Below are 24,450 nucleotides of genomic sequence, written 5' to 3'. Positions count from 1 at the left end.
AAAATCATCTAATATGGAAATAACATCCATAACAGGTCTCAAAACCTTCCAAAAAATTATTTTTTAAAATACTCTTTTTCCATTTATACAAAAGGGCTCCATGCGCATTCAAGAGAATGCAGATAAATTCACGAAGGCAAAAAGAATAAAAATGTTTAACTCTCTCTGATTGCCTCGCCCAGAGATTAACATATTGCAGCCATTTCCTCTTCCCTCTCCCTGCCTCTGTCTCTCTCTCAAATCAATAAAAATTAAAAAGAGGACATTGAGTCCAGACACCAGAGGAAGCAGGATGAGAAAGAAACAATGTGAGATAAGGGAAGAGTGAATGGAGAGAAAACACAATTGATTAATTAAAAACCATCATCTGAACAGCAGGTTGGAAGCTACAGAAAATCAATTTAATGAGGTAAAAGACAAATTCAAGACATTTTCCATTATACACATGGGGAAGTGTGATAGATACCGGTTTATATGACAGAGAAAAATGATCAAAGATGCATTTGGAAAAGGTAAAGGTGCCGCTAACACAACAACAGTGGGGTATTCCCTTAGAAATTATACTTTAATAAAAGGAAGAAATTAAACATAATCTATATGTTTCTTTAAAAAGGGAGGAGGGGAAATCATGTAAGCCTAAAAAACAAAACAAAACCAAAAACCAAAATAACAAAAAACCAAACATTACTCTCATAATATATAGATTAAATACTAAATGCAAAACCATTTAATAAATCAGTTAACTATTAAATTGGGAGTCTCAGAGTTTAAAAAAATTGTATTTAGTTAGATAGTCCTAAAACAAAATGATTCAAGAATATTAAATAAGGATATCAAAATATGAATAACATAATAAGATGAATTTAACCTATACACATAAAATTGGTATTCCCTACAAAGGAAGATCAGATTCTTTCAAATTTTCCATGTCCAAGAATTATCGTTAGCTTTCAAGGATGACCTTAATAAATGGGAAGGGTTTCTATAGCTCCCGATAGGTGGTTTTAAGACTCAAGGTTGAGCCAAAGATTATGTCCCCCTCATTTTCAAAATTTCGTGGAAGAAATCTAATAAGAAATCATCTGTAGCTGTTCTAGGAATGCAACCCATGGACACAAATTTTAAAGTATCTCTGGAAGCTGCAGCAATAGAGGGGGAAATAATCCAACAGGTGACGAAGGGCCTGGCTGCGGGGAGGCACGGAGGACCACTGGGAGGAATCTGCATCCCAGGGAGCCCAGGAGAAGCCCTCAACATCAGAGGGGCGGGCGGGGACGAGGACGCTCAGGGCAGCCAATAGGGTGGGAGCTCCAGTCTAGTTCTTGACTTCCTGATGTCCGTCCAGGTGCTGCCGAATGGCCGCCTGGGTGAACCCTATCTGCCCTTCCTCATCTACTGGACTCCCTGTGGGCCTCTGGGCTCCAGCCCCTGGCCCGGCAGACTATTAAAGTATTGGGTGGCCAAGTACCCCAGAGAAGTCATCATCCCAGAAAAATATCTTTTCGAAGCATGAATGGGTCACAGTCCTCATATGAAAAACGCAGCATCTTCATTCTCAGATTCAGAAATGTGGAGCTCTGTTTTGAAAGTGAGGCTAATCCAGTTTTCTGGTTTCCTTTTGTTTTTGTTTTTGTTTTTGTTTTTCCAGGCGGGGGGCGGGGGAATAGGTAGAAACCCTTTCTGAGTTGTTTCCCACATCCCATTGAAGAAAAAGAATAGATTCTAATGCGCCACAAAGCGCTTTGAGATACACATCATTTCATTTGCTCCTTTGAAGGAGGCGGTCTGGGGCGTTATCGCGCCCACTTAACAGATGACCGAGGAGACAGCTGAGGCGCAGAGAAGGGAAGTGGCTTGCCCAGCGTCACAGAGTGGTCGAGTTGACTCCTGAGCTCAAACCTTCTGACTCTGAGGCCAGCGTTCTTGCTCCTTTGCCCAGGACCGTAAAACCTTGACCTGACCCATGAACACACTTTGTGAAGGAAGAGCTTTGCCCACAGTCTCGGGAGCTGAGACCGTGCAAAGGGAGTGAACGGAACTAGGAGGAGCAGCTATTACACATGAACTCCCCTGTGGAGAGCTCACCCCCATCGCTGGCTCATTCTTCTCTCTAATTAAATGGGAGCGCGGCCACAGGCCCCACAGCCCCTGCCCTGCCCCTCGCCAGTGAGCCTGCCTCCCTGTCCCTGTGGGAGCCCAGCGGGGCAGCCCATCCCTCAAGCAGAGGCAGCCAGAGTGACTTCACTGCGGAGGAGCCGGGACCCGGTGGACAGGGGTTCACGGGAGGGTGGGCGCCTGCCCTCCTAATGCGATGAGGTCCCCGAACCGCTCCCGTGCGACGCGCCCGTGGCCGAGGACAGGCTCTCTGAACTCTGGAATTAGCTGGCTTTTTAGTTCGAGGCCTGGCACAAAGATTTATGTTCCTGGTGTGACCACACTCACCATCCATCATGATTAGTTACAATGAAATCCCTCTTCGGGTTTTTAAAAGCCCTTGGAGTTCCATTCCATTATGCAGTTAACACCTCGCAGATGGTCGGGCCATTGTTCAGCCTGGGGCCCCGGGTTTGGTCTCGGAAAAGGAGGGCAGGGAGCCAGCCTTGACCTCCCCCGGGGCCCTCCAGACCCCGAGCCTGGGGCAGAGAGAGAACAAAGACAGGGGCTCCGGGCTCACCCCAAGAACTCGGTGGTCGGGCTGAAAGGAGAGGTTGGACAAAGCAGAGGGACTTGGGGGACCCGCCTTTTCCTTGGGGGACGTTACCTGGGTGCCCTCTGGTCTCTAGGGTGTCCAGTCTGTCTTCTTTGGAACGGGCCAGCCTCTCCCAGGCTGGTCCTACCGCACTCATTCCATTAACAAGGGGCGGGAGCCACTGCTGGGAACACAGGTGATGAGAGGTGAAGGGGCAGTCTATCAATTTGTCCCCCAAAACTTGCTGCTCCCTATCTCCTCCCCCGACCCCCACCTTGGACTCAACAAATGGCACTAGTTGGTAGGTGGGGAGATGGTGTTATGCTCCCAGCCCGCCACTCCCCTGCTTGACTCACCTCCTGAGACGTGTGTCCTGTGGGAGGAGCGTCAACTCCCGCATTGACAGTGGGTAGGCGGGGCCATGGGGCTTGCGTTAGCCAATGGCTGTGAGAGGGCGTGGCAGGCGGGGGCTATAAGAGCAGCACCTGTTTCTGCCTCTCCTGCTGTTTCCAATCTAGACCACTGACAAGAGGGTCAAGTGGGGACACGTGGCGAAGAGGCTGGACGCTCCCGGCCACACTGGACCAGAAACCACACCCTCAGTCAGCGCAGCTGCCAAGAAAATATATACGTTTCCAAAATCCAACCGCAGGTCTTCCTTCCCGGCTCAGGTTCCCCAGATATTATGAAAAGAACATGGATTCGGACGCCAGAGGGGCCTGGGTCTGCACCCCAGCTGTCACTTACTGAGGCTGACTATGTGCCGGGCACAGGGCCAAGGACTTAGCACAGTGATGGCGAACCTACGACACGCGTGTCAGAGGGGACGCACGAACTCATTTTTTTTGGTTGATTTTTCTTTGTTAAATGGCATATAAATATATAAAATAAATATCAAAAATGTAAGTCTTTGTTTTACTATGGTTGCAAATATCAAAAAATGTCTATATGTGACACGGCACCAAAGTTAGGGTTTTTCAAAATGCTGACACGTCGAGCTCAAAAGGTTCGCCATCACTGAGTCTTAGCATGTGGTATCCCATTTAACAGATAAGGAAACTGAGGCTCAGGAAGGCTGCCCACGTGATACAAGCTCACAAGCAGAGAGAGAGAGAGAATTCCAGCTCAGGCAGTGCATGTGACTGCATCAAGACACTCAATCCTTCTGAGTCCCAGGTGACGCGTCTACACAGCAATGCAGACTAATAATACACCCCCCCAAACACCCAGGGCAAGGTGCGGCACATAGTAGGGCCACCAGCGGTAGCTCCAAACAGCGAGGGGGCTCCCCCGCCACTGGGCACAATCGCTCATTAGAAGTAACTGCTCAACCATCAAGCAGCCAGGGTTTCAGAGACTCCGTGCGTGGAGTATCGATCCGCTAACGACCCGCCTAAATCACTAGAAAGCCATCTGCAAACAAAACGCCCTTGAGAAATCATCACTTGTCACCGGCTCCTTAACCTTCACGGCCAGCCCAGCGGGGTCAGGCGGCCAACTTCATCCCCTAATGCTGCGGTGCCCGCCCCTCCCCGAGCCTCTGAGCTCCTGGGAACAGCTCGGGGACAGGATGCTAGCTAACCTTTGCAGACCCGCCACCTCCCAGCTAAAAAGGAATGGAGCCCAGTGCCGACCCCGGAGAGCTCCAATCAGATGCGTTTCTCTAAGTCCTAGTAAATGAGAAGGAGGCAGGGTGTTTCATCTCCCGCTTATCAATGGCAGGATCGGTCCCGGGGATGTGGCCGGGAGGCTGGGGGCACGACAGATCCATCTCATTAGGCGGCAGATGCATCATTCCTCCGGTCCCTGCGCTAAGAGCCTCCCTCTTGCCCACTTCTACTCAATGGCGCGTCCTCTGGCCACGCCACCAGGCAGGCAGGGGACGCGAAGGCTTTCCTTGAAACACACAAAGGTCCCTCTTTGGGGGCCTTACTGCATTTGTTTCCAGTCCAGGCCTGGGACTCTGGCTGGAAGCGGGCCGGGAGAGAGAGGACCTGGAGCAGGGATGGAGAAAAGTAATGCTGTGGTGACCCCACCATGGGCATCTTCCAGATTCCAGTGCCACCATCTGCCCAGGACCCTTCTTGGGGCAGAGGCCAGCAGAAGATTTGAAAAAGCAAACCAATGAGATACCACTCCACGCCCCGCAGGACAGCTATAATAAAAAGGACAGCCCAGCCAGTGTGGCTCAGTGGTTGAGCATCAACCTATGAACCAGGAGGTCACGGTTCAATTCCTGGTCAGGGCACAGGCCCGGATTGTGGACTCAATCCCTAGTGTGGGGCGTGCAGGAGGCAGCGGATCCATGATTCTCCCTCATCATTGATGTTTCTATCTCCCTCTCCCTCTCCCTTCCTCTCTGAAATCAATAAAAATTAAAAAACAAACAACATTCTTTGGGAAGATATGTGACCAAAAGAATAAATCCAAATGCATGGTGTGATGCCCTACAAAGTAAGTCGTTTAATACTTGACAGCCTTCGTCATCCCCCAAACACGACCTTTCCACACCAGCCGTCTTCTCCAGGTGCCCCCCCCCCCTTTAGGAAGTGGTTGATCCGAGATCACCACGTGTCTTTTCTGCACCCCCGTGTCCAGTTCATTGTGGATCTGATTCAAACCGGTGCTGGCAGAATGGCTCGTCTTCCCGGCCTTAATTCCTCCACTCCCCTCACCAGCTGGGAGCCCTCCTGAAAAAACAATAGACTTATAATATGAGCAAAACAAAGGAGTCAGGAATGAGCAGCTCTTGGAGATAAGTAGGTCAAGACACAGTCAATTTCCAAATTTGAAATTGTGTTTGCACACCGTCCCCTTCGCACAGGAGCCCGCTGCGGCCCTGTGGGGGGAAGCGTGTGAAGTTGAAGGTGCCTGAGTGGCTGCTTTATCAGGTAGCCTGGAGTTTACCCTGGAGGTTAAGCAATAAGATGGAAACAAAAATAATTCAGCCGTTTTGCAGTTGGTTTAACCCAGCCGCAGCTCCTTAAATGGCTCTCCCCTTCCCTCCGCTCGCCAAGCTCATAAAGCTACAAGATGCATTTCAAAGCTATGAATTTGCTAAATAGAACTTCATTTCCTCTTCTTATTAGAGGTAATTAAATTTATTAGACGTCAGTAAAAGCCTTGTAAACAGAAAAAAAAAATATGAATGCTTATAAAAGTCTGCCCTCTCTTTTCAGCCTAATAATTAAGATGCAACGAGAAAGTCGCTAATAACAGCTCATAATTTATGAGGTGTCACTCAGCCCCGAATCTGAGACACATTGTGCAGGTATCAAACACTGAAATGAAAATAATACCCACCGAACCGCATTATTTATTAAATACATAACCACTCGGAGAAATAAACACATCACACACGGAACCTGATATTTCTGATGGAAACAGTATATACATCATCCCCTGCCTGGGAATATATTACCCATCAAGTCAAATGCTTAAATCAAAGTCACAACTTGTTTAAATGCAAACTGCCCGTGGCAGCCTGGCAAGCCCCACATTTCCACTCGGCGTTCACCTTGATGTCAGGTTTCAAAGCCTGAGTCGCTGTGAAGGTTTTTCAATATTATTCTTTTTAACATGCTCACAGGGAAAGACATCCCCCAGCAAGCATCTGAGAAAGAGAAACAGGAGAGGAGGCAAGGAAAAGGTTCCAGACAGAAGAGCAAGAATCAGGAATTAATGAAAACATTCCCCCCTCTTACCCCCTCCAGCACAAGGAACTCGAAGCCCTGCCCGCTGACGGTCTCTAGCCCCTCGCGGAGTCCTTTCCTGCTGCGGTTTACCAATGGACTTTACATCTCTATCCACAGCCCAGCTGACACCAGGGCTCAGAGTGCTTTGGCATCAATGGTGATGGAAAGTGTAGACACCCCGCCAGGCATGGCACACACGAGGCCCGCCGGCCTAGAGTCTGACATGCTTGTAAGTCCATCGATTCAAAGATGCCCTTGTTTATAAGCCGCATCATTATTTGGGGTAGCGCTAAGAGAGAAAAAATTAAACACCGCCAAGTGAACCAGGACATGCCATCATCGGAAGGTGCGCCCTGATGCCAGACATTTAAACTGAAGAAAAGAAGAGAGAGAGAGAGGGAGAGAGGAAAGAAGGAAGGAAGGAAGGAAGGAAGGAAGGAAGGAAGGAAGGAAGGAAGGAAGGAAGGAAGGAAGGCATTTTAGAATCCACACAATGAAGTCCTTAAAGCCAGATGAGTGAAGATGAACATCAGTCTTGAAACTGTTATCTTGGTTAGCGAGGGTGAATTCCATCTCAATAAAGCTGTCCTTAAAGGTGTTCTTTTGGACACTTCTAATTCTGGACGGTGAAGAAGGTGGTCTAAGAAAGGCCTCCTGGGGAGGGTCTGCAGGTGATGGTGAGGAAGGGCCTGAGGTGGAGGGGCGCATCTGAAGGAGGTGTGGATCTGGGAGAAGGGAGTTCGGGGGAGCGAAGAGCAAGTGCTTAGGCCTGTGGTGGGTGGGTGCGTGGTGCAGAGGGAGAGGCTGGAGGTAAGAGTGGGGGCTGAGAGGGCCACAGGAGGTGAGAGCAGAGAGGTGACAGCAAAAATAAGTTTTCTCCCCCCTTCCCCCCAAAAAACAACACAAAGGTTTCTTCCAAGTTTCCTATGAAGTTGAACAACTAAAAAAAGTATTTAGAATATTGTTTATAAAAATTGGGGGGTGGGGGGCGGTGCTATCCATCAATTTCACTCCAAACCCCTACCTTGGTGGCTTCTAGAATAGTTGAAGGTTCAGTACGGCTGAGCGTCCCCACAATCTTTGCAGGTGGCCCTGCCCACCAACCCCTCTGCACACCTAGACCGAACGCAGGTCCGTTCAGAGGAGCCGCGTTCCTCAGGCGGCCTCCGCTGAAGGTTGTTTACGGTTTGGGGCTATTGCGAATAAATCTGCTACAATCATCCATGTACAGGTCTTGCGTGCATTTAGGTTTCATTTTTTCGGGGACAAAGGGTCAGGAATGCAATTGCCGAGTCACGCGGGAGGTGTGTGTTCGGTTTTATAAGAAACGGCCCAACCACTTCCCAGAGGGGCTGCGCCCCTTCACGTCCCCGCCAGCGATGCCCGCCTGACCCAGGGTCTCCGCGTCCGGGCCCGCGCGGGAGAGAATCAGGGCTTTGAAATTAGCCCTCCTCCCAGTTTGCCTTTCCCTCCTGGCGTATCGGCCACCTGCGCGGCCTCTCTGGACGGGCTTTCCTCCCGCGCTGGAACGGATTGTGTCTTTCCAGCTGAGCACCAGGGAAGTCCCGGACCCATGTCTTAAAGCTCCGTGGTGACTTCTCAAAGAAGAGAAGAGCGATTCCTGTTCCCCACCCCCCCCCCCCCACACACACACCCTGGGCTGCACACTCACTGCGTGCAATTTGGGGATGGGACCATGATGCCGTCTTGCCCATGTGTGTGTGTGCGTGTGTGTTTGCTGAGCACCTGTATTGAATTGAGTCAGAGGTGTATGATGTAATACCACAGACTTAGCAGCCTCATGACCCCAGGCCAGTGGAATCTGAAATTCTTCTTGCCAACCCACGCCCAGTGCCCCCAAGTCCATGTCCACCACACTTGTCCAGTCTTCCCTCAACCTCCGCTGGCCTTTTGCTCTTGGGACTGGACCCCTAGACCGAATGCTATGCAGCTTGGCTGGGCTCTGATCCCACACAAAGGCCTTGCCCACTCTCTTCTGAGGGTGCTTCTTCTGCCCTCCTTTAATCCCATACAGATCAAGACCCCCTTTGGCCCCTGCTGTCGTGCCCCAAACATCAGCTCAGATGCTTGACTGCCCTATCGGCACCTCCTGGATGGGATGTCCATGCGGGCACCCACTGTGCTGGCCCAGTTCTCCCCAGGCCCAGCCATGCTCGGCTGTGTCCCTTGCCTGCTGCTAAATTGCCCCGAGCCCACGGCCAGCTCACCTAACACACAGGCCCAGAGCCACGCTACAAAATTGGGTGTGACTGGAACAAAGGCGAGAAGCCAGTTTGGGGAGATGGAGTTGGAGAGAGAGAGGCTGAGGGTGAAATTCAAACAGCCTCTACGCTGAGGCCAGAAACATCTTCAGGGAAAGGGAGCTGGGCGGATTTTAGAGCTGGGGATACTGATGGTAGATGGTCACTCTAGCAAACAGACAACCAATACATGTTTATTGAGCAGCTATTATGTGCCAGATAAAAGTTAGCTGGATCGATCGCTAGTAAGCATTAAGGGGTTCAGGGCATATGAAATGTTATTCTGAGGGTTAAGGAGCATAATAAAACCGAAGGAAAGATTTGGTCCTGTGAACTCTGGCATCTGTGACAAGCCCAACAGTAAATATTTTAGGCTCTGTGGGCCCCACAGTTTCTGTTACAACTACTCAAACCTGCAAAGGCAACCACAGACAGTATGTAAACGAATAAGTGGGGGCCGTGTTCCAATAAAACTTTATTTTATAAAAACAAGCAGTGGGCCGGATTTGACTGTGGGCTGTAATCTGCTGACTCCCGCTCTAGATTTTACTGCTGCTTGACATGCCGGTGCTGGAGTGACAAATCTTGGCCTCTTTGCTTTTAAGATCCTGCCCCATACATTCCAATGGCCTGTTCGGGTCTTCAAAAACCACAACAATTTTTGTGGACCTTGGCGGCCCAGGGGAAAAAGAATTAACGACACACTGTTTTCTAGACGAACACAATTTTCTCCTCTCTGAGCTGTTCCTAAAAGCAACCTGGGACCGTCTTCCTCTTCAACATATTTTAGGTCTATTTGGAAGGTGGGTTTGAGAACGTGTGTATTCTTCCCAAACCTCGATCTATACCAGAAACTTGAAATCTGAAGTCTATAATTCACTTTAACATCATTGTTCCCATCTGAGCTTGAATTGCCCCATCTGTAAAATGGGTACAACAGACAAAACCTTCTCTTTGGAGCTTTCCTTGTCTCACACTTTGTTTTAAAAAGGGCAAGGGGGCTGAGCCCAGAAGTCCTGGTTAAGAACAGGACTAACAGGACTTGCAGGACAAGGACCTTGTGCCCTGGGACAGAGTCTGGTAGTTTGGAAGGGATCCGTGAGTGTTGGTTAGTATCCATGCTGGCGGCTACGGCAGAAGCATCCATGCTACCGAGAGTTGGATATACGGCAGCCTCTGTGAGCCTCCTCACCTTCAGCTCATCGCGGGGGCCCTGACACAGCCAGGCTGCTGCTGCCCTGCTGCTCTGCTGGCCCATGGCTGTCAAATTCACTTCGCTTTTGGCCTCCATGCCTTCAGAGAAATTTCCCCAGCGCCTTTCCCTCCAGCTCCGTGGCGGGGATGCCGCCCCCATCCTGCACGCACGCGCACGCACAGCTCACTTAATGGGCACAGAGGAATGAGAGAAAGCTCGGGAAAAGAAACCAAAATTACAACCCCATCCAGCCTTAACCTTGGGAAATCTACCAGGGTCTGCATCTCTTTAAAAATGATACACAGACATTTCTGGTCGGAGCGAAACCACGCCGCTCACCGAGGGCTGGAGACAGCCACGGAGGCTCAGTCACACACAGTTAGTTTCAAACCCGTGGCCCCGCGCGCAGGGGCAAATCAATGTACAGTATATTAAAAACAATCGCCGCGGCCCTCCAACGATCCAGGGGCTTAGCTTTGAATGCATTCAGGCTAATGGGGGCTTTAATGGGCTCTGACAGATCCTTCTATTGATCAAGAGACTTGTATGAAATACGCTGCCTCCTAAACTCTGTTTTGATTTTGAGAAAAGAAAACTAAACGCCCATGGTAAACAGGGCTTGATTGTTCCGCGTTCCCCGAGAGCCCTCTCCGCCTGACCCTGGTGGGCAGCCGCCGACGGGAGGACAATGAGAATCCTATGTACCTGGCTTGCTTCTCTCCCGGCTCTAATCAAGGCATAATCAACTGGAAATCTCCGTCTGAAGATTTGGGGGCGGGGGTGGGGTTGGGGGCGGGGGCAGGGAGGGCAGGAGGGTGGCTGGAGGCCCAGGGTTCCGTGTTGGGTGAGATAGGAGCGAGGAGCGTTAGCTGCCCCGGGGAAATCGAGTCAGCCTTTTGGTCTCCGAGGTGGGCAGGTTAACTGTGGAAGACGGAAGTCCCTGTTTGAAAGGGTCCTCGGGGGGGACGGCCATTTTGCAAAGAAACAGAGGAAGGCGTGCTCCCTCCCTCCGTCCGCGTGTCCTGGGCCCAGGTGGACTCGGTCAAACGCAGAACACACCTCGGCTAGGTCTGGTAGGGTCCCCAGGGTGCATGGCATCTGCAGAACTTGACAGAGGCCTTGGCGTTGTTCTTTGAGGCTATTCTTGTGCAAGAGGTGTTTGCCTCCCCCAACCCCTGGCTGCCCCTGGCGGCCTCCACCGAGAACCGTGGGACGCGCCCCTGTCGGTCCAGCCTTGCCTGATTAGAAGTGAATGACACGTACGCCAACCCTTCCATCACCCCCACGCCCCCTCCCCAATCCAACAGATTTCACAAAATCAATCCTCCTCCTTCCTGGCGGGTGTGGCTCAGGTGGTTGGAGTGTCATCCTGGACACCAAAAGGTCGAGGGTTTGATTCCTGGTCGGGCACATACGGAGGGAAACCAACTGGTGTTCTCTCTCACATGGACACTTCTCTCTCTCTCTCTCTCTCTCTCTCTCTCTCTCTCTCTCTCTCCCTCTCCCTCCCTCTCTCTCTAAAATCAATAAACATATCCTCAGGTGAGGATTTTTTTTTTTTTTTAAAAAAGCAAACGCTAACTGGTTTGGCTCAGTGGATAGAGCGTTGGCCTACAGACCAAGGGTCCCGGGTTTGATTCTGGTCAAGGGCATGTACCTTGGTTGCGGGCTCCTCCCTGGCCCAGGCCCTGGTTGGAGCGTGTGCAGGAGGCAACCCATCGATGTGTTACTCTCACATTGATGTTTCTCTCTGTCTTTCTCTCTATCTGCCGCTCTCTCTAAAAATCAATGAAAAAGTATCCTCGGGTGAGGATGAACAAAACAAGTAAATAAATAAATAAGACAAATCCCCCCAAATGTGGTTTCTACCTGGGAGAGGTGGGCTGCACAGCTGGGGGGGGGGGCAGGGTTCCTGTGGGGGTTCCTCCAGCTCGCAGACCCTCTCCTTGTCTGGGAAGCTGGGAAGGGCAGGCAGGCTGCCTTTAAAACCCGCACCACTAAGATGGCCTGTATTCTATCTTCAACCCCTCGCGAGACAGCAGAGGCGGTTGCCATGGACAGTCAGTCACCAAGCGGATCAGCGGGGCCCCAGCACCCAGGGTCCGGAACCGGGCTGTGCAATGCCCTTGACCCCTCTGTGCCTGTCCGTGGGCACCGCCGTCCTCAGCCTGCACTCCCCATCCCTTGGCAGGAAGCCCCTGCACTTACCAGATTAAAATCCAGGGCCGCGCCCGGCACCCAGCACTCATCTGTATTGGTGCCGCGAGGAGTCAGTGGCTTCTGTAGAGTTGATGGATTTTGTCTCCAGGCAAGTGCAGACAGGCACACGCATCCGTATCGGCTGCTATCCATTTAGCCGGGCGCGCGTGGGCCGAGGAGCTATCTCACCTCGATCCCTGCAGGACTGATGAGGGGGGAGTGAGAGCCGAGTCGTGAACCCGCCATCAGGGAAGGACCCCAGACCACGTGCTGGGAGTTAATGAATGCGTCCCTCCCCCTGAGAGAGACTGACCCTGGGCCTCCGCCATTCGCAGTCGATCAACAATTGCTGTGCACGGATCATCCATTAGGAGGGGATGGCAAGAATTCTTTTTTAAGCAAATCTAAAGTTGCGGTGGGTGACCTAATCCCGCCACGGGAACGGGGGGAGGGATGAAAGCATCATTTTTCATAGCAGCTCATGGATCGGAAAGGTCCGCGCCATCTGCGAGGCGCAAATGGGGTGGGAACATGGGGTGGGAACCTATTCTTCTGGTACTTCCTACAAGATGTAACAGTCCCATGAGGCGGGCGTCACCATCCTCCCTGTGACCCAAACAAAGACCGGAGCCCAGAGAGTTCAGGGACCCATTGTCCCAGGAAACCGGATGATGCCATCGGAGCGCGTCCTGACGCCTACATGTGCCGGGCGCTGCGGGGCGTGTTCTATGCACATCCACCCATGCACTCTTCCCACAGCCTCGGGTGACAGGTATGGTGCCATCACACCCATGTTGTGTGTGTGTGTGTGTGTGTGTGTGTGTGTGTGTTTCTAGTATGTTTATTATTGATTTCAGAGAGGAAGGGAGAGGGAGAGATGGAAACATCCATGATGAGAGAGAATCATGGGTCGGCTGCCTCCTGCATGCCCTCCACTGGGGATGGAGCCCACAACCCAGGCATGTGCCTTGACTGGGAATCGAACTGTGATCTCCTGGGTCATAGGTCGATGCTCAACCTCTGAGCCACGCCGGCCGGGCTGTCATGCCCATTTTGTAGACAAGAAAGCAAAGGTTTGAGAGGGTGGGTAGCCTTGGGGTCACATGCAGAACCAGGACTCTGCAGCTGGTCGCAGACGTGGCAGAGCGGGGGGCGCGGAGGGGCCGTCTCTAACTGTCGGGGAGGGCCTGGGGGGATGGCTGCGTGGGCTTGGTGCCTCCTGTGGGACCAGGACTGCGGTGTGAGAAGGGGGCACGGGGCTGGAGGACGGGGGGACCCCCATGCTTTACCTTGTTAATAAGAGAGAAATGAGAGGCCCGGCCAGCATAGCTCCCTGGTTTAGCGTCGACCTATGAACCAGGAGGTCACAGTTCAATTGCCGGTCAGGGCACAGGCCGGGGTTGTGGGCTCGATCCCCAGTGGGGGGCGTGCAGGAGGCACTGATCCATGACTCTCTCTCATCATTGATGTTTCTCTCTCTCTCTCCCCGTCTCCCTTCCTCTCTGAAACCAATACAAATATATTTTTTTAAAAAATAAGAGAGAACCGAGGAATGGGCCTTTCTCGTGCTTCCCCGGGGATCCATCCGGGTGTCTCAGGCGAGCCAGAGAGCCAGGTGTACCCTCTGCCTGGCAGCCACCGACACCTGCCTCCGGAGACAGGTGGCCGGCCTTCCCGCAGGGAGGCATTCCCGCCACCCCCTGCCTCTCCCGCCCCCACCCGGCCCCGGAAGCTGCCTGCTTCCCGCAGCCGCACTCATTACAGCACCCCGGGCCTCCCCTCCCCCGTACGGTTGTCACCTTGATTTCACCACCGCGCTACCCACGGCTCCCAATGAAATGTGATTAAAACCACCATTTAATCTCTGAGTGACCAGGGCGGCCGGCTCCGAGGCAGGGCCACTTCCCGCGTTTTGTCCGCGGGCTCCTCTCCCGCTCGGTCTGTTTGCAGAGCTGCCTTTTCATATAAAAATCCCGTCTTCCCCGGGCTGCCCCTGACAGGCCTCCAAAATAAACATACTCAGCGTGGCAGGGGGCCACATGCATGCAATTTGCCGGCGGTAAAAATCAGCCCGAACTAGAGCAGGGGGAGAAGCTGCATTTGAAAACTGTCCCCCGAAACACACACACAGAACCTCCTCTGGAATGTGGGGTGCCCCTTCACGGGGGCCTATGGAAGCTCATTTCGAGTGCCCCTTGATTCAGTCAGGGAATAGAAACTTCTTAATAAAATCATTGTTTCCAGCGATGCCATGACCAGCCAAGTCCCCTAAGCGGAGGGTGCAGGGAGAATGGGGTGGGTGTGGCAGCCGGGGTGCGGGGGCTGCCCAGAGGAAGGCACCCCGTCCTGCACTCGGGGGGTTCCCGGGACACCGTCCCCATCTCAGGATCTCCCTCGGGGATGAGGGCACTCCTGTGACAAAGCCGTGCCTTTGCCCTGGGCCATGTGCTGCCTGAGACCCTGGGAGTCAGGCGGTAGCCAGAGCGATGACCGGCAAGCACAGGAATAGCTCAGCGCCCCCCCCCCCCCCGCCGGGAACCAAACCCACACGCTGGTCCGGCCTCTCCCCCTGCACCACCCCCCCTGCCCTCCTGTTCCTCTGCTTTGGCACAGCGGCCCGCCCAGCTGTGCCCAGTCTCGGACCCTTCTACCTTTTCCGTCCTCTCACCCAGGGGGTCCCTCCCTGGCTCCTACCACACCTTACTCACTTGCTGGTCTATTGTCTGTGCCCACTTCAGGGTGAGCTCCTGTTCCGGTGGCTATATACGCCCCCACCCCCACACCTGGCTGGGGGCGGGCAGAGAGGAGCCCTGGAAGGCAGGGACCTGTCTGTGGGTGCCCAGGGCTCCCCCTTACTGAGCTATGTGGGGAGGGGGAAGGAAGCGAGGGCTGTCTTCAGAGCACTCTCTCTAGAGAGCGGGGATCAGGCAAGCCTGGCAGGAAGCAGTGGGGATGGTAAGTGGAGGGGGTCCTGGGGACCAGGCTTCCTGCCCCCCCACCCCCCACCCCAGCAGCCCCCTCTGATGCCTCTTGCCCCTCCTTCTCCTCTGCACCTGAACCCCCGGGGAGAGCATCACGCTTACCGACAGCCCACAGCCACCGCTGAGGAAATGTGACTCACCTTTCGGCCTCACCGCCGGCAGTGGCTCCAGCCCTGGCCGCCATCGCCTGGCCCGCCCACGGGACTTGGCGAAGGACCTGCACCTGGGCCCACCCCGGCCAAGGACGCAGGCCCACCCACCTGCGCACAGGAGGGCATCCTGGAACCTTCCTTGGTCCCTTCCCTCCTCCCGCTGACATTTGTACACAACATATTGGCACAAGCAGTCCAGGAAGACGGCATGATAGCAATACACGTGTGTTGGGGTAAGCACTCGACATTTATTTCTCCTACAGGGGTGCAAGCAAGCAGGTGTGGGAGCAGTGGCGTGAGGGGAGGAGCAACTCAGGTTTACAATGCATGAGGCCAGGGAGCCGCGGGGCACCTGGGGGGCCCATGCCCCCCGCGGAGCCAGAAGACACCCAGCTCGCTGCCACGCCCGGGCTGCCAGATCTTCCGGACCCTAAAGAGACAGCACACGCTTTTATTTTACAGGAAATCTCCCGAGTGTTCAAATATCGGCCCTGGTGAAATGGAACAGAGAACCAGCCCAGGGAGGGGGGCCGGGGGGCTACATAAAACCCCTCTGTGCCAGGCCCTGCAAACCCCGAGGCAGGGCTTGGGGAGTGGAGGGGGTCCCAGGGACCAGGCTTCCTGCTCCCCTAACGGATGAGGACAGGGAGGCTCAAGGACGTCTGGGGTTCCCCCGAGGTCGGAGACACCCAGTCTCCGGAGAGGAAACCCTGGCCGCTTTGCCTGGCGTGACCTTTCTGTGGAGGTGAGCGCCCGGGAATGAACGCATGCGTTGAACCAGCGACGAGGCTCTGCTGGCAGGGAGGCTGGGCCCGGTGCGCCTCTGATGGGCTAAGCCAGTGGTTCTCCACCTTGGCTGCACAGAAAATCCTGATTTCTGGGCCTCATCATAGTAACAAAGACACAGAATTCCCGGAGGATGAGGCCCAGAAGTCAGGATTTTAAAAAGATTCCTAGGTGATTCTAATGTGCAGCCAAGGTGAGAACCACTGGGTTAAGCGCTCCTCGCCTTCCGATCCTGCACACGGTTCCGAGAGAATGACGGGCCGGGGGAGGGGCGAGCTCGTCTCACCATGTCTGGGGGTCACCAAAGGCAGCAGACAGGTCTCGGCATCACCAGACAAACCTGGTGCAAGGAGTGAGGACGGGAGGGGCACACGTCTCCACGGGGCCGGCTACATAACGGCTCTAATACTTTGAATGGGGTATTTAACGACATGTCGGAAAGTGTTCCGAGACGTCTGTGGCGAAATAAGCTCCCCTCGGGGGCGGGTGCCTTCCGTGTGCCCATTACACAGATGAGGAGACTGAGGCTCAGCAACGTGCCCCAGGTCACCAGGCTGGAGGAGGGAGCTGTGATGGGGCCCAGGTTTCAACCTGGTCTCTCTGAGGCTCCAATCCATCAGCCCCACCTGTCATTATGCGCAAAGTGGGGGCGGGGGGGGGCAGAGAAAAGATTGGAAAAGATTGGGCGCTGGCCAGGGCAGCAGTCGGCAGCCACACGTGGCCACTCACCACCCGCCACATGGCTCCCACCCCCAAGGAACGATTTAAATGTAAGGAGCCACGCGTGGCTGGCGGCTGCCACACTGGACCCCGCGGCCTCTGAGCGGTGCGGTGAGGAACGGGAGGGGCGTCCCTAAGCTCTGTGGTCCCCCGGGCGGCGCTACTCACTGCCCTTGCTGCTCTGTGGAGGCTTAGGAAGGAGGGAGGCTGGGACTTGGCACAGGCTGGGCTCACCCTGGCCGCTCCCTTGGCCTTGGAGCTTGTTGGCTCACTTTAAAAATCCAAGTGGGGACAATCGTGGGGGGGGGGAGGTCCTGTTTAATATCAAATCGGGTGATCACACTGGGCCATCTCCAAACACTGGACATCCCAGGGCCCCACTGCCCAGCCGTTTCTAGCTGGGACCCGGGTTCTACCATCTAAAGGCCGTGCCTACCCACACTGCCCGTGGCGGGGATGGAGGAGAGGAGCCAGGAACGGCCTTTCCCTCCTCCCCTGAGACACACACGCCGCCTAGGGTGTGGGCTCCAGGAGCAGGCCCCTGAGTTCCGAGACGACGTCCGTGAGGTCGAAGGGCAGGGGCATGGCGGGATCCTCCTTCTCCCAGTAGGGCCGGCACTCTGGCTTCTGGTCGGCGGGTAAGGTGCGCGCGATCCGGGACTGGCACCTGGAAGAGGGAGAACAGGCAGTTCATCCGCGGGGGGCAGCGCCCGAGCACCCGACGCGGCCAAACGCCCCGGAGGCCGTCCTCCGCGTGCGAGGCAGGAAGCAGGTGGCTATGCGAAGGGAGGGTCCTTCCTTACGGTGCTGGAACTTCCCTTCCCCCCCGCCCCCAATTCCCAGATTTCGATGATTCTCCAGCGGCTCCAGAGAAGCCAGTCGCCAGGGAAAAGCAGTTACTCTGCCTTTCAAGCTGGTGACTTCGTTCTCCACAGGCTCTGCTGTGATGGGACGTGTGTGATTAAGCGATTATCAGATTTGAATGTTTGTGGGATTTCGATGTGTTACCAGATTACTGGGGGGGGAGGGGGCCAATTAAATTGAATTTACTGCCTGGAAACGTCCGAAGGCAGATTACACAATAGGCCAGGCCGGACTGACTCCGGGGGTCCCGCCCGCCCCGTGCGCCGAGGAGGCCCGCCCAGGAGAGCCGGGCTTACGGGGAGCTATGCAAATAGAGGTTAATATTCATTTCTGCTGATGAGGACATGGGGAACCGCCACCAAATTAAATTAAGAGGCGAGCAGCAGCTACTCCCCAAGGAGGACCCTTAAATCACGGTTCTTATGAAGTGGATTATTCATCGGTGGTCGGGAAATTAATTAGCGTCGGAGGCAGGAGTCGGGGCGGCGGCCACCCCACACCCTGGGGGGCAGCGGGCCCGCGGATGTGACGTGGGTCTGGCCCAGACCCGTTGGCTTTAGCTTTGTTCATCTGGGAGAGAACAGAGGACTAGAGAGAAGGAAACGCAAACTGCAATCAAGAAGGAACACTTGCACCCTGGCTGGTGCGGCTCCGTGGGTAGAGCATCGGCCTGCGGACTGAAGGGCCCCGGGTCCCATTCCGGTCAAGGGTATGTACGTCGGTTGCAGGCTCAATCCCCGGCCTTGGTCGGGGCTCGTGTGGGAGGCAACTAATCGATGTGTCTTTCTCATCTCTCCCTCTTTCTCTCTTTCTCTTTCTCTTTCTCTCTCTCTCTCTCTCTCTCTCTCTCTCTCTCTCTCTCTCTCCCCTCCTTCTTCCCTCCCTTCCACTCTGTCTAAAACTCAATGGAAAAATATCCTCAGTGAGGATTAACAACAACAAGAATAAACAATTTATACTTTCGGGCCACATGGCGGTGACAGCGGGTGCCCAGAAAAGAAACACGGGTGCTCCCCGACTTAGGAGGGGCCAACGTCCCGTCAAACCCATCATGATCGACAACATTGTAAGTGGAAATGCATGGAAACCACCTAACCTACTGAACGCCCTAGCTCAGCCTGGCCCACCTTAGCTCAGAACACGGCCATGAGCCCTCAGCTGACAGGGTCCTCCAACACAAAGCCTACTGCAGGGGCCCTCAAACTTTTTAAACAGGGGGCCAGTTCACTGTCCCTCAGACCGTTGGAGGGCCGGACTATAGTTTAAGAAAAAACTATGAACAAATTCCTATGCACACTGCACATATCTTATTTTGAAGTAAAAAAACAAAACGGGAACAAATACAATATTTGTATTTACATGTGGCCCGCGGGCCGTAGTCTGAGGACCCCTGGCCTACGGCCTCACCAAGTGCTGACTAGCTCCTGCAGTGATTTTCATACGCGTCACTTTCGCACCATCTTATAAAAAAATAAAAACCAGAGGTCAAGCCATCGCAAGTTGGGGACCGCCTGCTCTGTGAGTTCTTCTCCCCCCCGCACCCCATGCTCTCTAAACCAATTCAGAAGTGGCCAGGCCACCATCTGTCTTCCGCGCGGGACTGACCACGAAGAGATCGAAGAACGGACCTATTTCCAAGGCTGATGGGAGGGAAGGTTCCTGACTCCGAGACGCCTCCTTCTCTGGGGCATTATCAACGGGGAAGGGGTCCCCCCAGGAACACATACTTCCGCTGAACACCTACTCTCCCGTGTGCTTAATGGCGGGGCGGCATCGCGGGCACTCCGTCGCCGCACATGACACACAGCCGCCCATACATCTCCCGCGCGCCGCGCCGGCGGATAATGGCGTCTGTTAACACGCGCTAAGTACTATTATGGAGCACATCACTTCATAAATAATAAGATTAGCTGACCCCGGGGCCCCGAGAAGAGTCGCGTGTGTAAATGTTCTCATTATTTATTTAAAGCAAGAATTAAAGCAACAGAAGCTGCGTCGGACAATCCTCTTAGCATAAATATTAAACTGTTTGCACCGATAAGCCCCGCACGGCACCGGGAACAGAGGGTGCGTTCTGCAGACGCCTTTGCGGGAGTGGGTGTGGGAGACGGTGCCACTCGCCGCCGCGGTCCCCAGGGCGCCTCTCCCCAGGGCCAGAGACGGTCTCTAAGTCACATGAAAGCGATGGGAGGAAATTAATACTCGAGGGGAGCCGAGACTAATTACAGAGGAGCTCTGCAGAGCTGTTTAAACGGCGCTTTCTTCGCTGCCTGGGAACCAGAGAGGGATGTGCAATGATGCTCAATCAGAGAGGGATGCTCAATAGGAAGTTACTCCGAACGGAGCACCTCCTCCCGCAGCGGGAAAATGGTCGGCGCACACAGTAACCCAGTTGGCAGGTCAGCCGGCTGTGATGAGGGCTGACCCACCTAGACTATCAGGAGGTTTGGGGACAGTCGATAGGGGTGCTTTCTCACCTGTCAATGGTTTCTGCCCCCTGCCTGGAGAAAGTGCGAGAGATCCCACAGCCTGCTGCAGAGGTCTGCGGAGGCCGGGTGCACGCGCCTCCCCAGCCCACGGGCTGTGATGGGCCGGCCATGCTCCCCCACGCGTGGAGACTTCCCGCCCCGCCCGCCGAGTGGATGAGGACGGCCCCCTTGCCAAACCAGAATGCTGACAGAGTGCAGCGTGGGCCGAGCTCGTCTGGGTGTGAAAGCGTGAAACACTGGCTTAGGCTTTGGGCTCAAATAACGTTCCTACTTGGGACAAATTACCCGGGAAACGAGAGCGTGCTGGTGTCTTCCACACGGACCTTCACGTGACAATAAGCCAGTGTAATTGGCCAGGACGAAAGGACCTTTCTAGAGAGAGGGGGGCGCATTGTGCCCAGGGTTCCCGAGGAGAGCAGATCATTCCAAACCCGGCTAAACAGCAAGCAAGTCATAGGTCCCCCTTTCAACCTTGTCCTCTCACCTCCCATCTTAAAGGAAAACCTTCCTTTTAATGCTTCCGGTTAGCGAATAAACGTGAATCTACTCGGGAACCCCGTTCCTTTCCTGAAGCAAAGGAAAAATAATATAGACTCATGCTCTTTCCATTCAAAGAACTTGATAAGTGCCCCCCGCCCCCCACCCCCTGCAAACTCTCACTGCTTAGGAATGGTTCTCCCTGAAGGGTCGGCCTAGTGACGTAACGGGAAACGGTTGGCAGGTGTCCTGTGGGTGGCCCCTGTGCAGACTGCCCGGAGGGTCCCCTCCCCCACACAGGTGTCACTCCCGGGGGCCGCCGCCCTCGGATCTCCCCCGGGGCCACACTTAGATCCGGATGGCCAGGGCCGCGGCTACATTAGTGGACACTGGCCGCCCTGCTGGGATTAACCACTTTAGCTGAAGTGTGTGTTAATTAGGGGTATGCAAGCCGTCGATACGAGGTTAATGCAGAGGTCAAGGGAGAAACTCCCTCCCTCCTTGCATCACTTCACAGACGGGGTGACGAACGCCGGGCTCCGTGCTTCTTAATCGATAGGTTTTATAGTAATGCGCTGGCCATCGATTTTAGGAAAACACGTACGGTCTTCCTCCCTGGCCCTAAATGTTGCCGCAAATAAAGGACAGGTAACACCGCCATCACTCTCGAGGAGGCCAGGAAGGAGGTGTCAGGGGCAATGGGTCCCGCTACAAGATTCGTCGGAGGGGGGGTGTGGGGGGGAAGCAAGCTTAAAAAAATAAGTACAAAGAAACTAGACCTTGATGGAGAACTATTACAAGCACGGGCCACTGAGGAGACAAGCGGAATGAACCCCTAAGAGGGAATTCTTTCAGGGAAGGAAGAGAGCAACGCTTGATGAGAAGGACGACGACATTTTGTGCGCTGTTTAAACGCCTCCAAGGGTCTCAGCACACGACACAGGTTCATCCGGTTCTCACCATAACCCGAGAGAGACGGGAGGGAGGTATCGGATCCCTGTTCGGGGTGAGGGCTGCCTCCCCCACGGTCAATCCCTGGGAAGTGGGAGAGAGGGCGGGGCCAGACCCTGGGCATCTGAATGACTGCCTTCCCCCCGGCCCCCCCCCCCCATTTCTGGGGAGTCCCATTTGGTCTCAAATGGGCCCTGTCCCTGCCGACGTAGCTCCTCTGGCCAAGTTAGAGCTTCAGGAGATTCCAAACCACGTCGGGGAAAACAGGAAAGCTTTTTATTTCCCTTCGAATTTCTACAAAGACTATAATTATGGCCAATGACGGATGACACGTTTTCTTACATAATCATCTAGAGCAGCGGTTCTCAACCTGTGGGTCGCAACCCCCTTTGGGAGTCGAACGACCCTTTCACAGGGGTCGCCTAAGACCATCGGAAAACACATATATAATTACATATTGTTGTTGTGATGAATCACTATGCTTTCATTATGTTCAATTTGTAACAATGAAATTGGGGGTCACCACAACATGAGGAACTGCATTGAAGTAAAGGGTCGCGGCTTTAGGAAGGCTGAGAACCACTGTCCTAGAGTCTATAGGAATAAGAGATACACGTTCATCTTTTACGACCATAAACTGCCCCGGGGGTGTGAGTCTGGGCATCCTGTCCCGCACAGCGATTCCGATGGTGGAAGGCGAGGATGTTTCACATCACGTGGCAGCTAATTCCCGACAGCACCTCCATTTCGGCGAAGGCCAGCCCGAGGTTGGCTCTCACAAAGGATCCGGCCCACGGCACAGCCTCCGGAGTCCTCCCCGCCCCGCCCCCCGCGCCAGGGCCCCGCCAGGCTCGTGGAGCCACTTAATACGTGAGAGCGCTTGGCCCTCCGCTGGGGTGTAGGCCCGGGAGGTGGGGGGCTGGGAACGGTCATAGCCCCGGGCTGGGTTCATTTGTCGGCCCGTCAGTTCCATAATGAGGGCGATGAATGGGCCACGGTGAGGGCCGCGCCTTTAGGAGCCGCTGACCTCTGATCTCTGGTCACAGGATAGGGTCACCTGAAACCTGCCTGCCTTCTACCTGGCCGGCTGACAATGTAAAGGTCAAGTAGGCCGGGTGAGTCTCGGCGTGGAGTCTGCGGCGGCTCGGACGGGCGCTTTCGGCGCGGCCGGGTTGGGTTCCCCGGCTCACAAAGCTATGGAACCACGGCCGAAACGGGCTGGACAAAAGATATACGATTTCAAAGCGGTCTAGGGTAACGTTCCTTGCCAGGGAATAGAATGAGCTCATTATTTTTAAAGGGCAACAATGAAAACAAACACTTGGGAGGAAAATGTATTCCGCCCGTGCCTCGCCGCTGGGAGGGGAGGCGGGCAGGCGTAGGGCTTAATGAGCGCTATGGATGCTGTACCTGCGACAGGGCAGGCGGTCCAATCTGATGCAATTACTGGAACCAAATCCCCACCGGGTAATGGCGAGCCTTCCTCTCGGCCACAGAATACGGCCTCTCCGCGGGCCTCTGTCAGCACGGCACCCCACAAAGGAGCGTGATGGACAAAAGGTAACCCCTCCCAAACTCCAGGACTTCCTTGTTGCCTGAAACTTAAGTCAGGCTCGCAGGAGACGGTCTCAAACTTCAGAAGGATTCCAGAATAACTTAACCATCCGAAATTCAAGGCAGCTGTGGCTGTATTTTTTTAGATGCACCATTATGTTATTTAAAAACATTTCTTCTTAAATAAAGACTTCAAATTAAAAAAAAATATTTTTGATTTTCGAGAGGAAGGGAGAGAGAAACATCAATGATGAGAGCGAATCGTTGATTGGCTGCCGCCTGCACGCCCCACACTGGGGATCGAGCCCACGGCCCACACAACCTGTGACCTCCTGGTTCATAGGCCGATGCTCAATCACTGAGCCACGCCAGCCGGGCTGAAGATTTTAATATTTGACTGTTTGGTTCAATGCCTCTTACTCAGACTCAGGTAATGAGAGTCACGTCGGTAACGCACAGTCGTGGAAATGAGAGGGAGGAGGCGACACCACTGGCTTCCAGCATCCAGGAAGGAGCAGGTGTCACAGAGAAATCCCATGAACACCTAGACTAGAGCCTGTTTCCTACAAAGGATTTTCTCCCGTAAGGTCAACCACTGACAGACAGACTGCCACGGCAGCATCACCCACTCCCGCTCCTGGGGGATGAGCAAAGGACCAGGGCTTACGAGCAAAGGGCCAGCTGCTCTCACGTTGGAATGCTCCCGGGAGTTGTGAGCTGGGAGATAAATCTGAGTTGATATAGGGCTTTCCCCTCGGCCCCCATCTGCTCAACTGACAGTCTCTTCCCACTGTGCTGCTGTTTTTAGAAATACTTCTGTGTGCTCTGCTTAACTGTTTTTTAAAAATATGTTTTTATGTATTTTCGAGAGAGATGAAGGGAGAGGGTGAGACAGAAACATCAAGGAGAAACATCAGTATTGATCGGCTGCCTCCTGCACGCCCCCTGCTGGGGGTCGAGCCCACAACACGGGCATGGGCCCCAACTGGGAATCCAACCAGAGACCTCTTGGTGCCTGAGCGGATGCCCAACCGCTGAGCGGCCGACCAGCCGGCCGGGCTGCTTAACTGGCTTTTGGACGCCGAGGAAATCTCCCAAGTTCACTTGAACCTTCTCCAGAGCGGGGGGCTGCTGGGCCTTTGTTCCCTCCTCCTCTGGGAGCGCGTTCGCTAACACAGTGGGAAACTCAGGGCAGCCCCGTCCCAACGGCGGGGAAGTCCACATTCGGAGTCAGGGCCAAAATAAAATGCCCGTTTGTTTGTCGAGGACATGCCGGCCTTCCGCTGAGCGCAAGCCGTGCACCGATTTCAAAGCCGAGTAAAAGTCAAGGTTCCGCACGTCCCCGGCATCTGCCCGGTCCCTGCCCCTGATTCCGGGACCTTCTCTCCTTCCCGTGTCCCACTGGCCACTCGGCTCCCGTCCTGCTGGCTCCTCTGC

The 24,450-nt window shown here is 54.3% G+C and overlaps 1 protein-coding gene across 6 annotated transcripts in view; it reads right to left on the bottom strand.

The window, feature by feature from the left end:
• FTO (FTO alpha-ketoglutarate dependent dioxygenase) overlaps positions 1-24,450 on the bottom strand; it is a 442,045-nt gene that overhangs the window by 173,914 nt on the left and 243,681 nt on the right. For 2 of the 6 annotated variants that reach the window (XM_081108554.1, XM_081108557.1), the window contains one exon: positions 15,401-17,345. The exons of 2 other annotated variants lie outside the window; for them this stretch is intronic. In XM_081108554.1, coding sequence (XP_080964680.1) covers positions 17,192-17,345 — 154 coding nt within the window. In that variant the 3' untranslated portion in view covers positions 15,401-17,191. Of the gene's footprint in view, positions 1-15,400; positions 17,346-24,450 lie in introns of those variants that run through there. 2 more of the 6 variants (XR_013996928.1, XR_013996929.1) reach the window with 2 other exon arrangements.

This window comes from Myotis nattereri (genome assembly GCF_964212035.1).
Source record: "Myotis nattereri genome assembly, chromosome: 15".
Classification (NCBI taxonomy): domain Eukaryota; kingdom Metazoa; phylum Chordata; class Mammalia; order Chiroptera; family Vespertilionidae; genus Myotis; species Myotis nattereri.
This window is presented reverse-complemented; position numbering and strand designations above follow the sequence as displayed.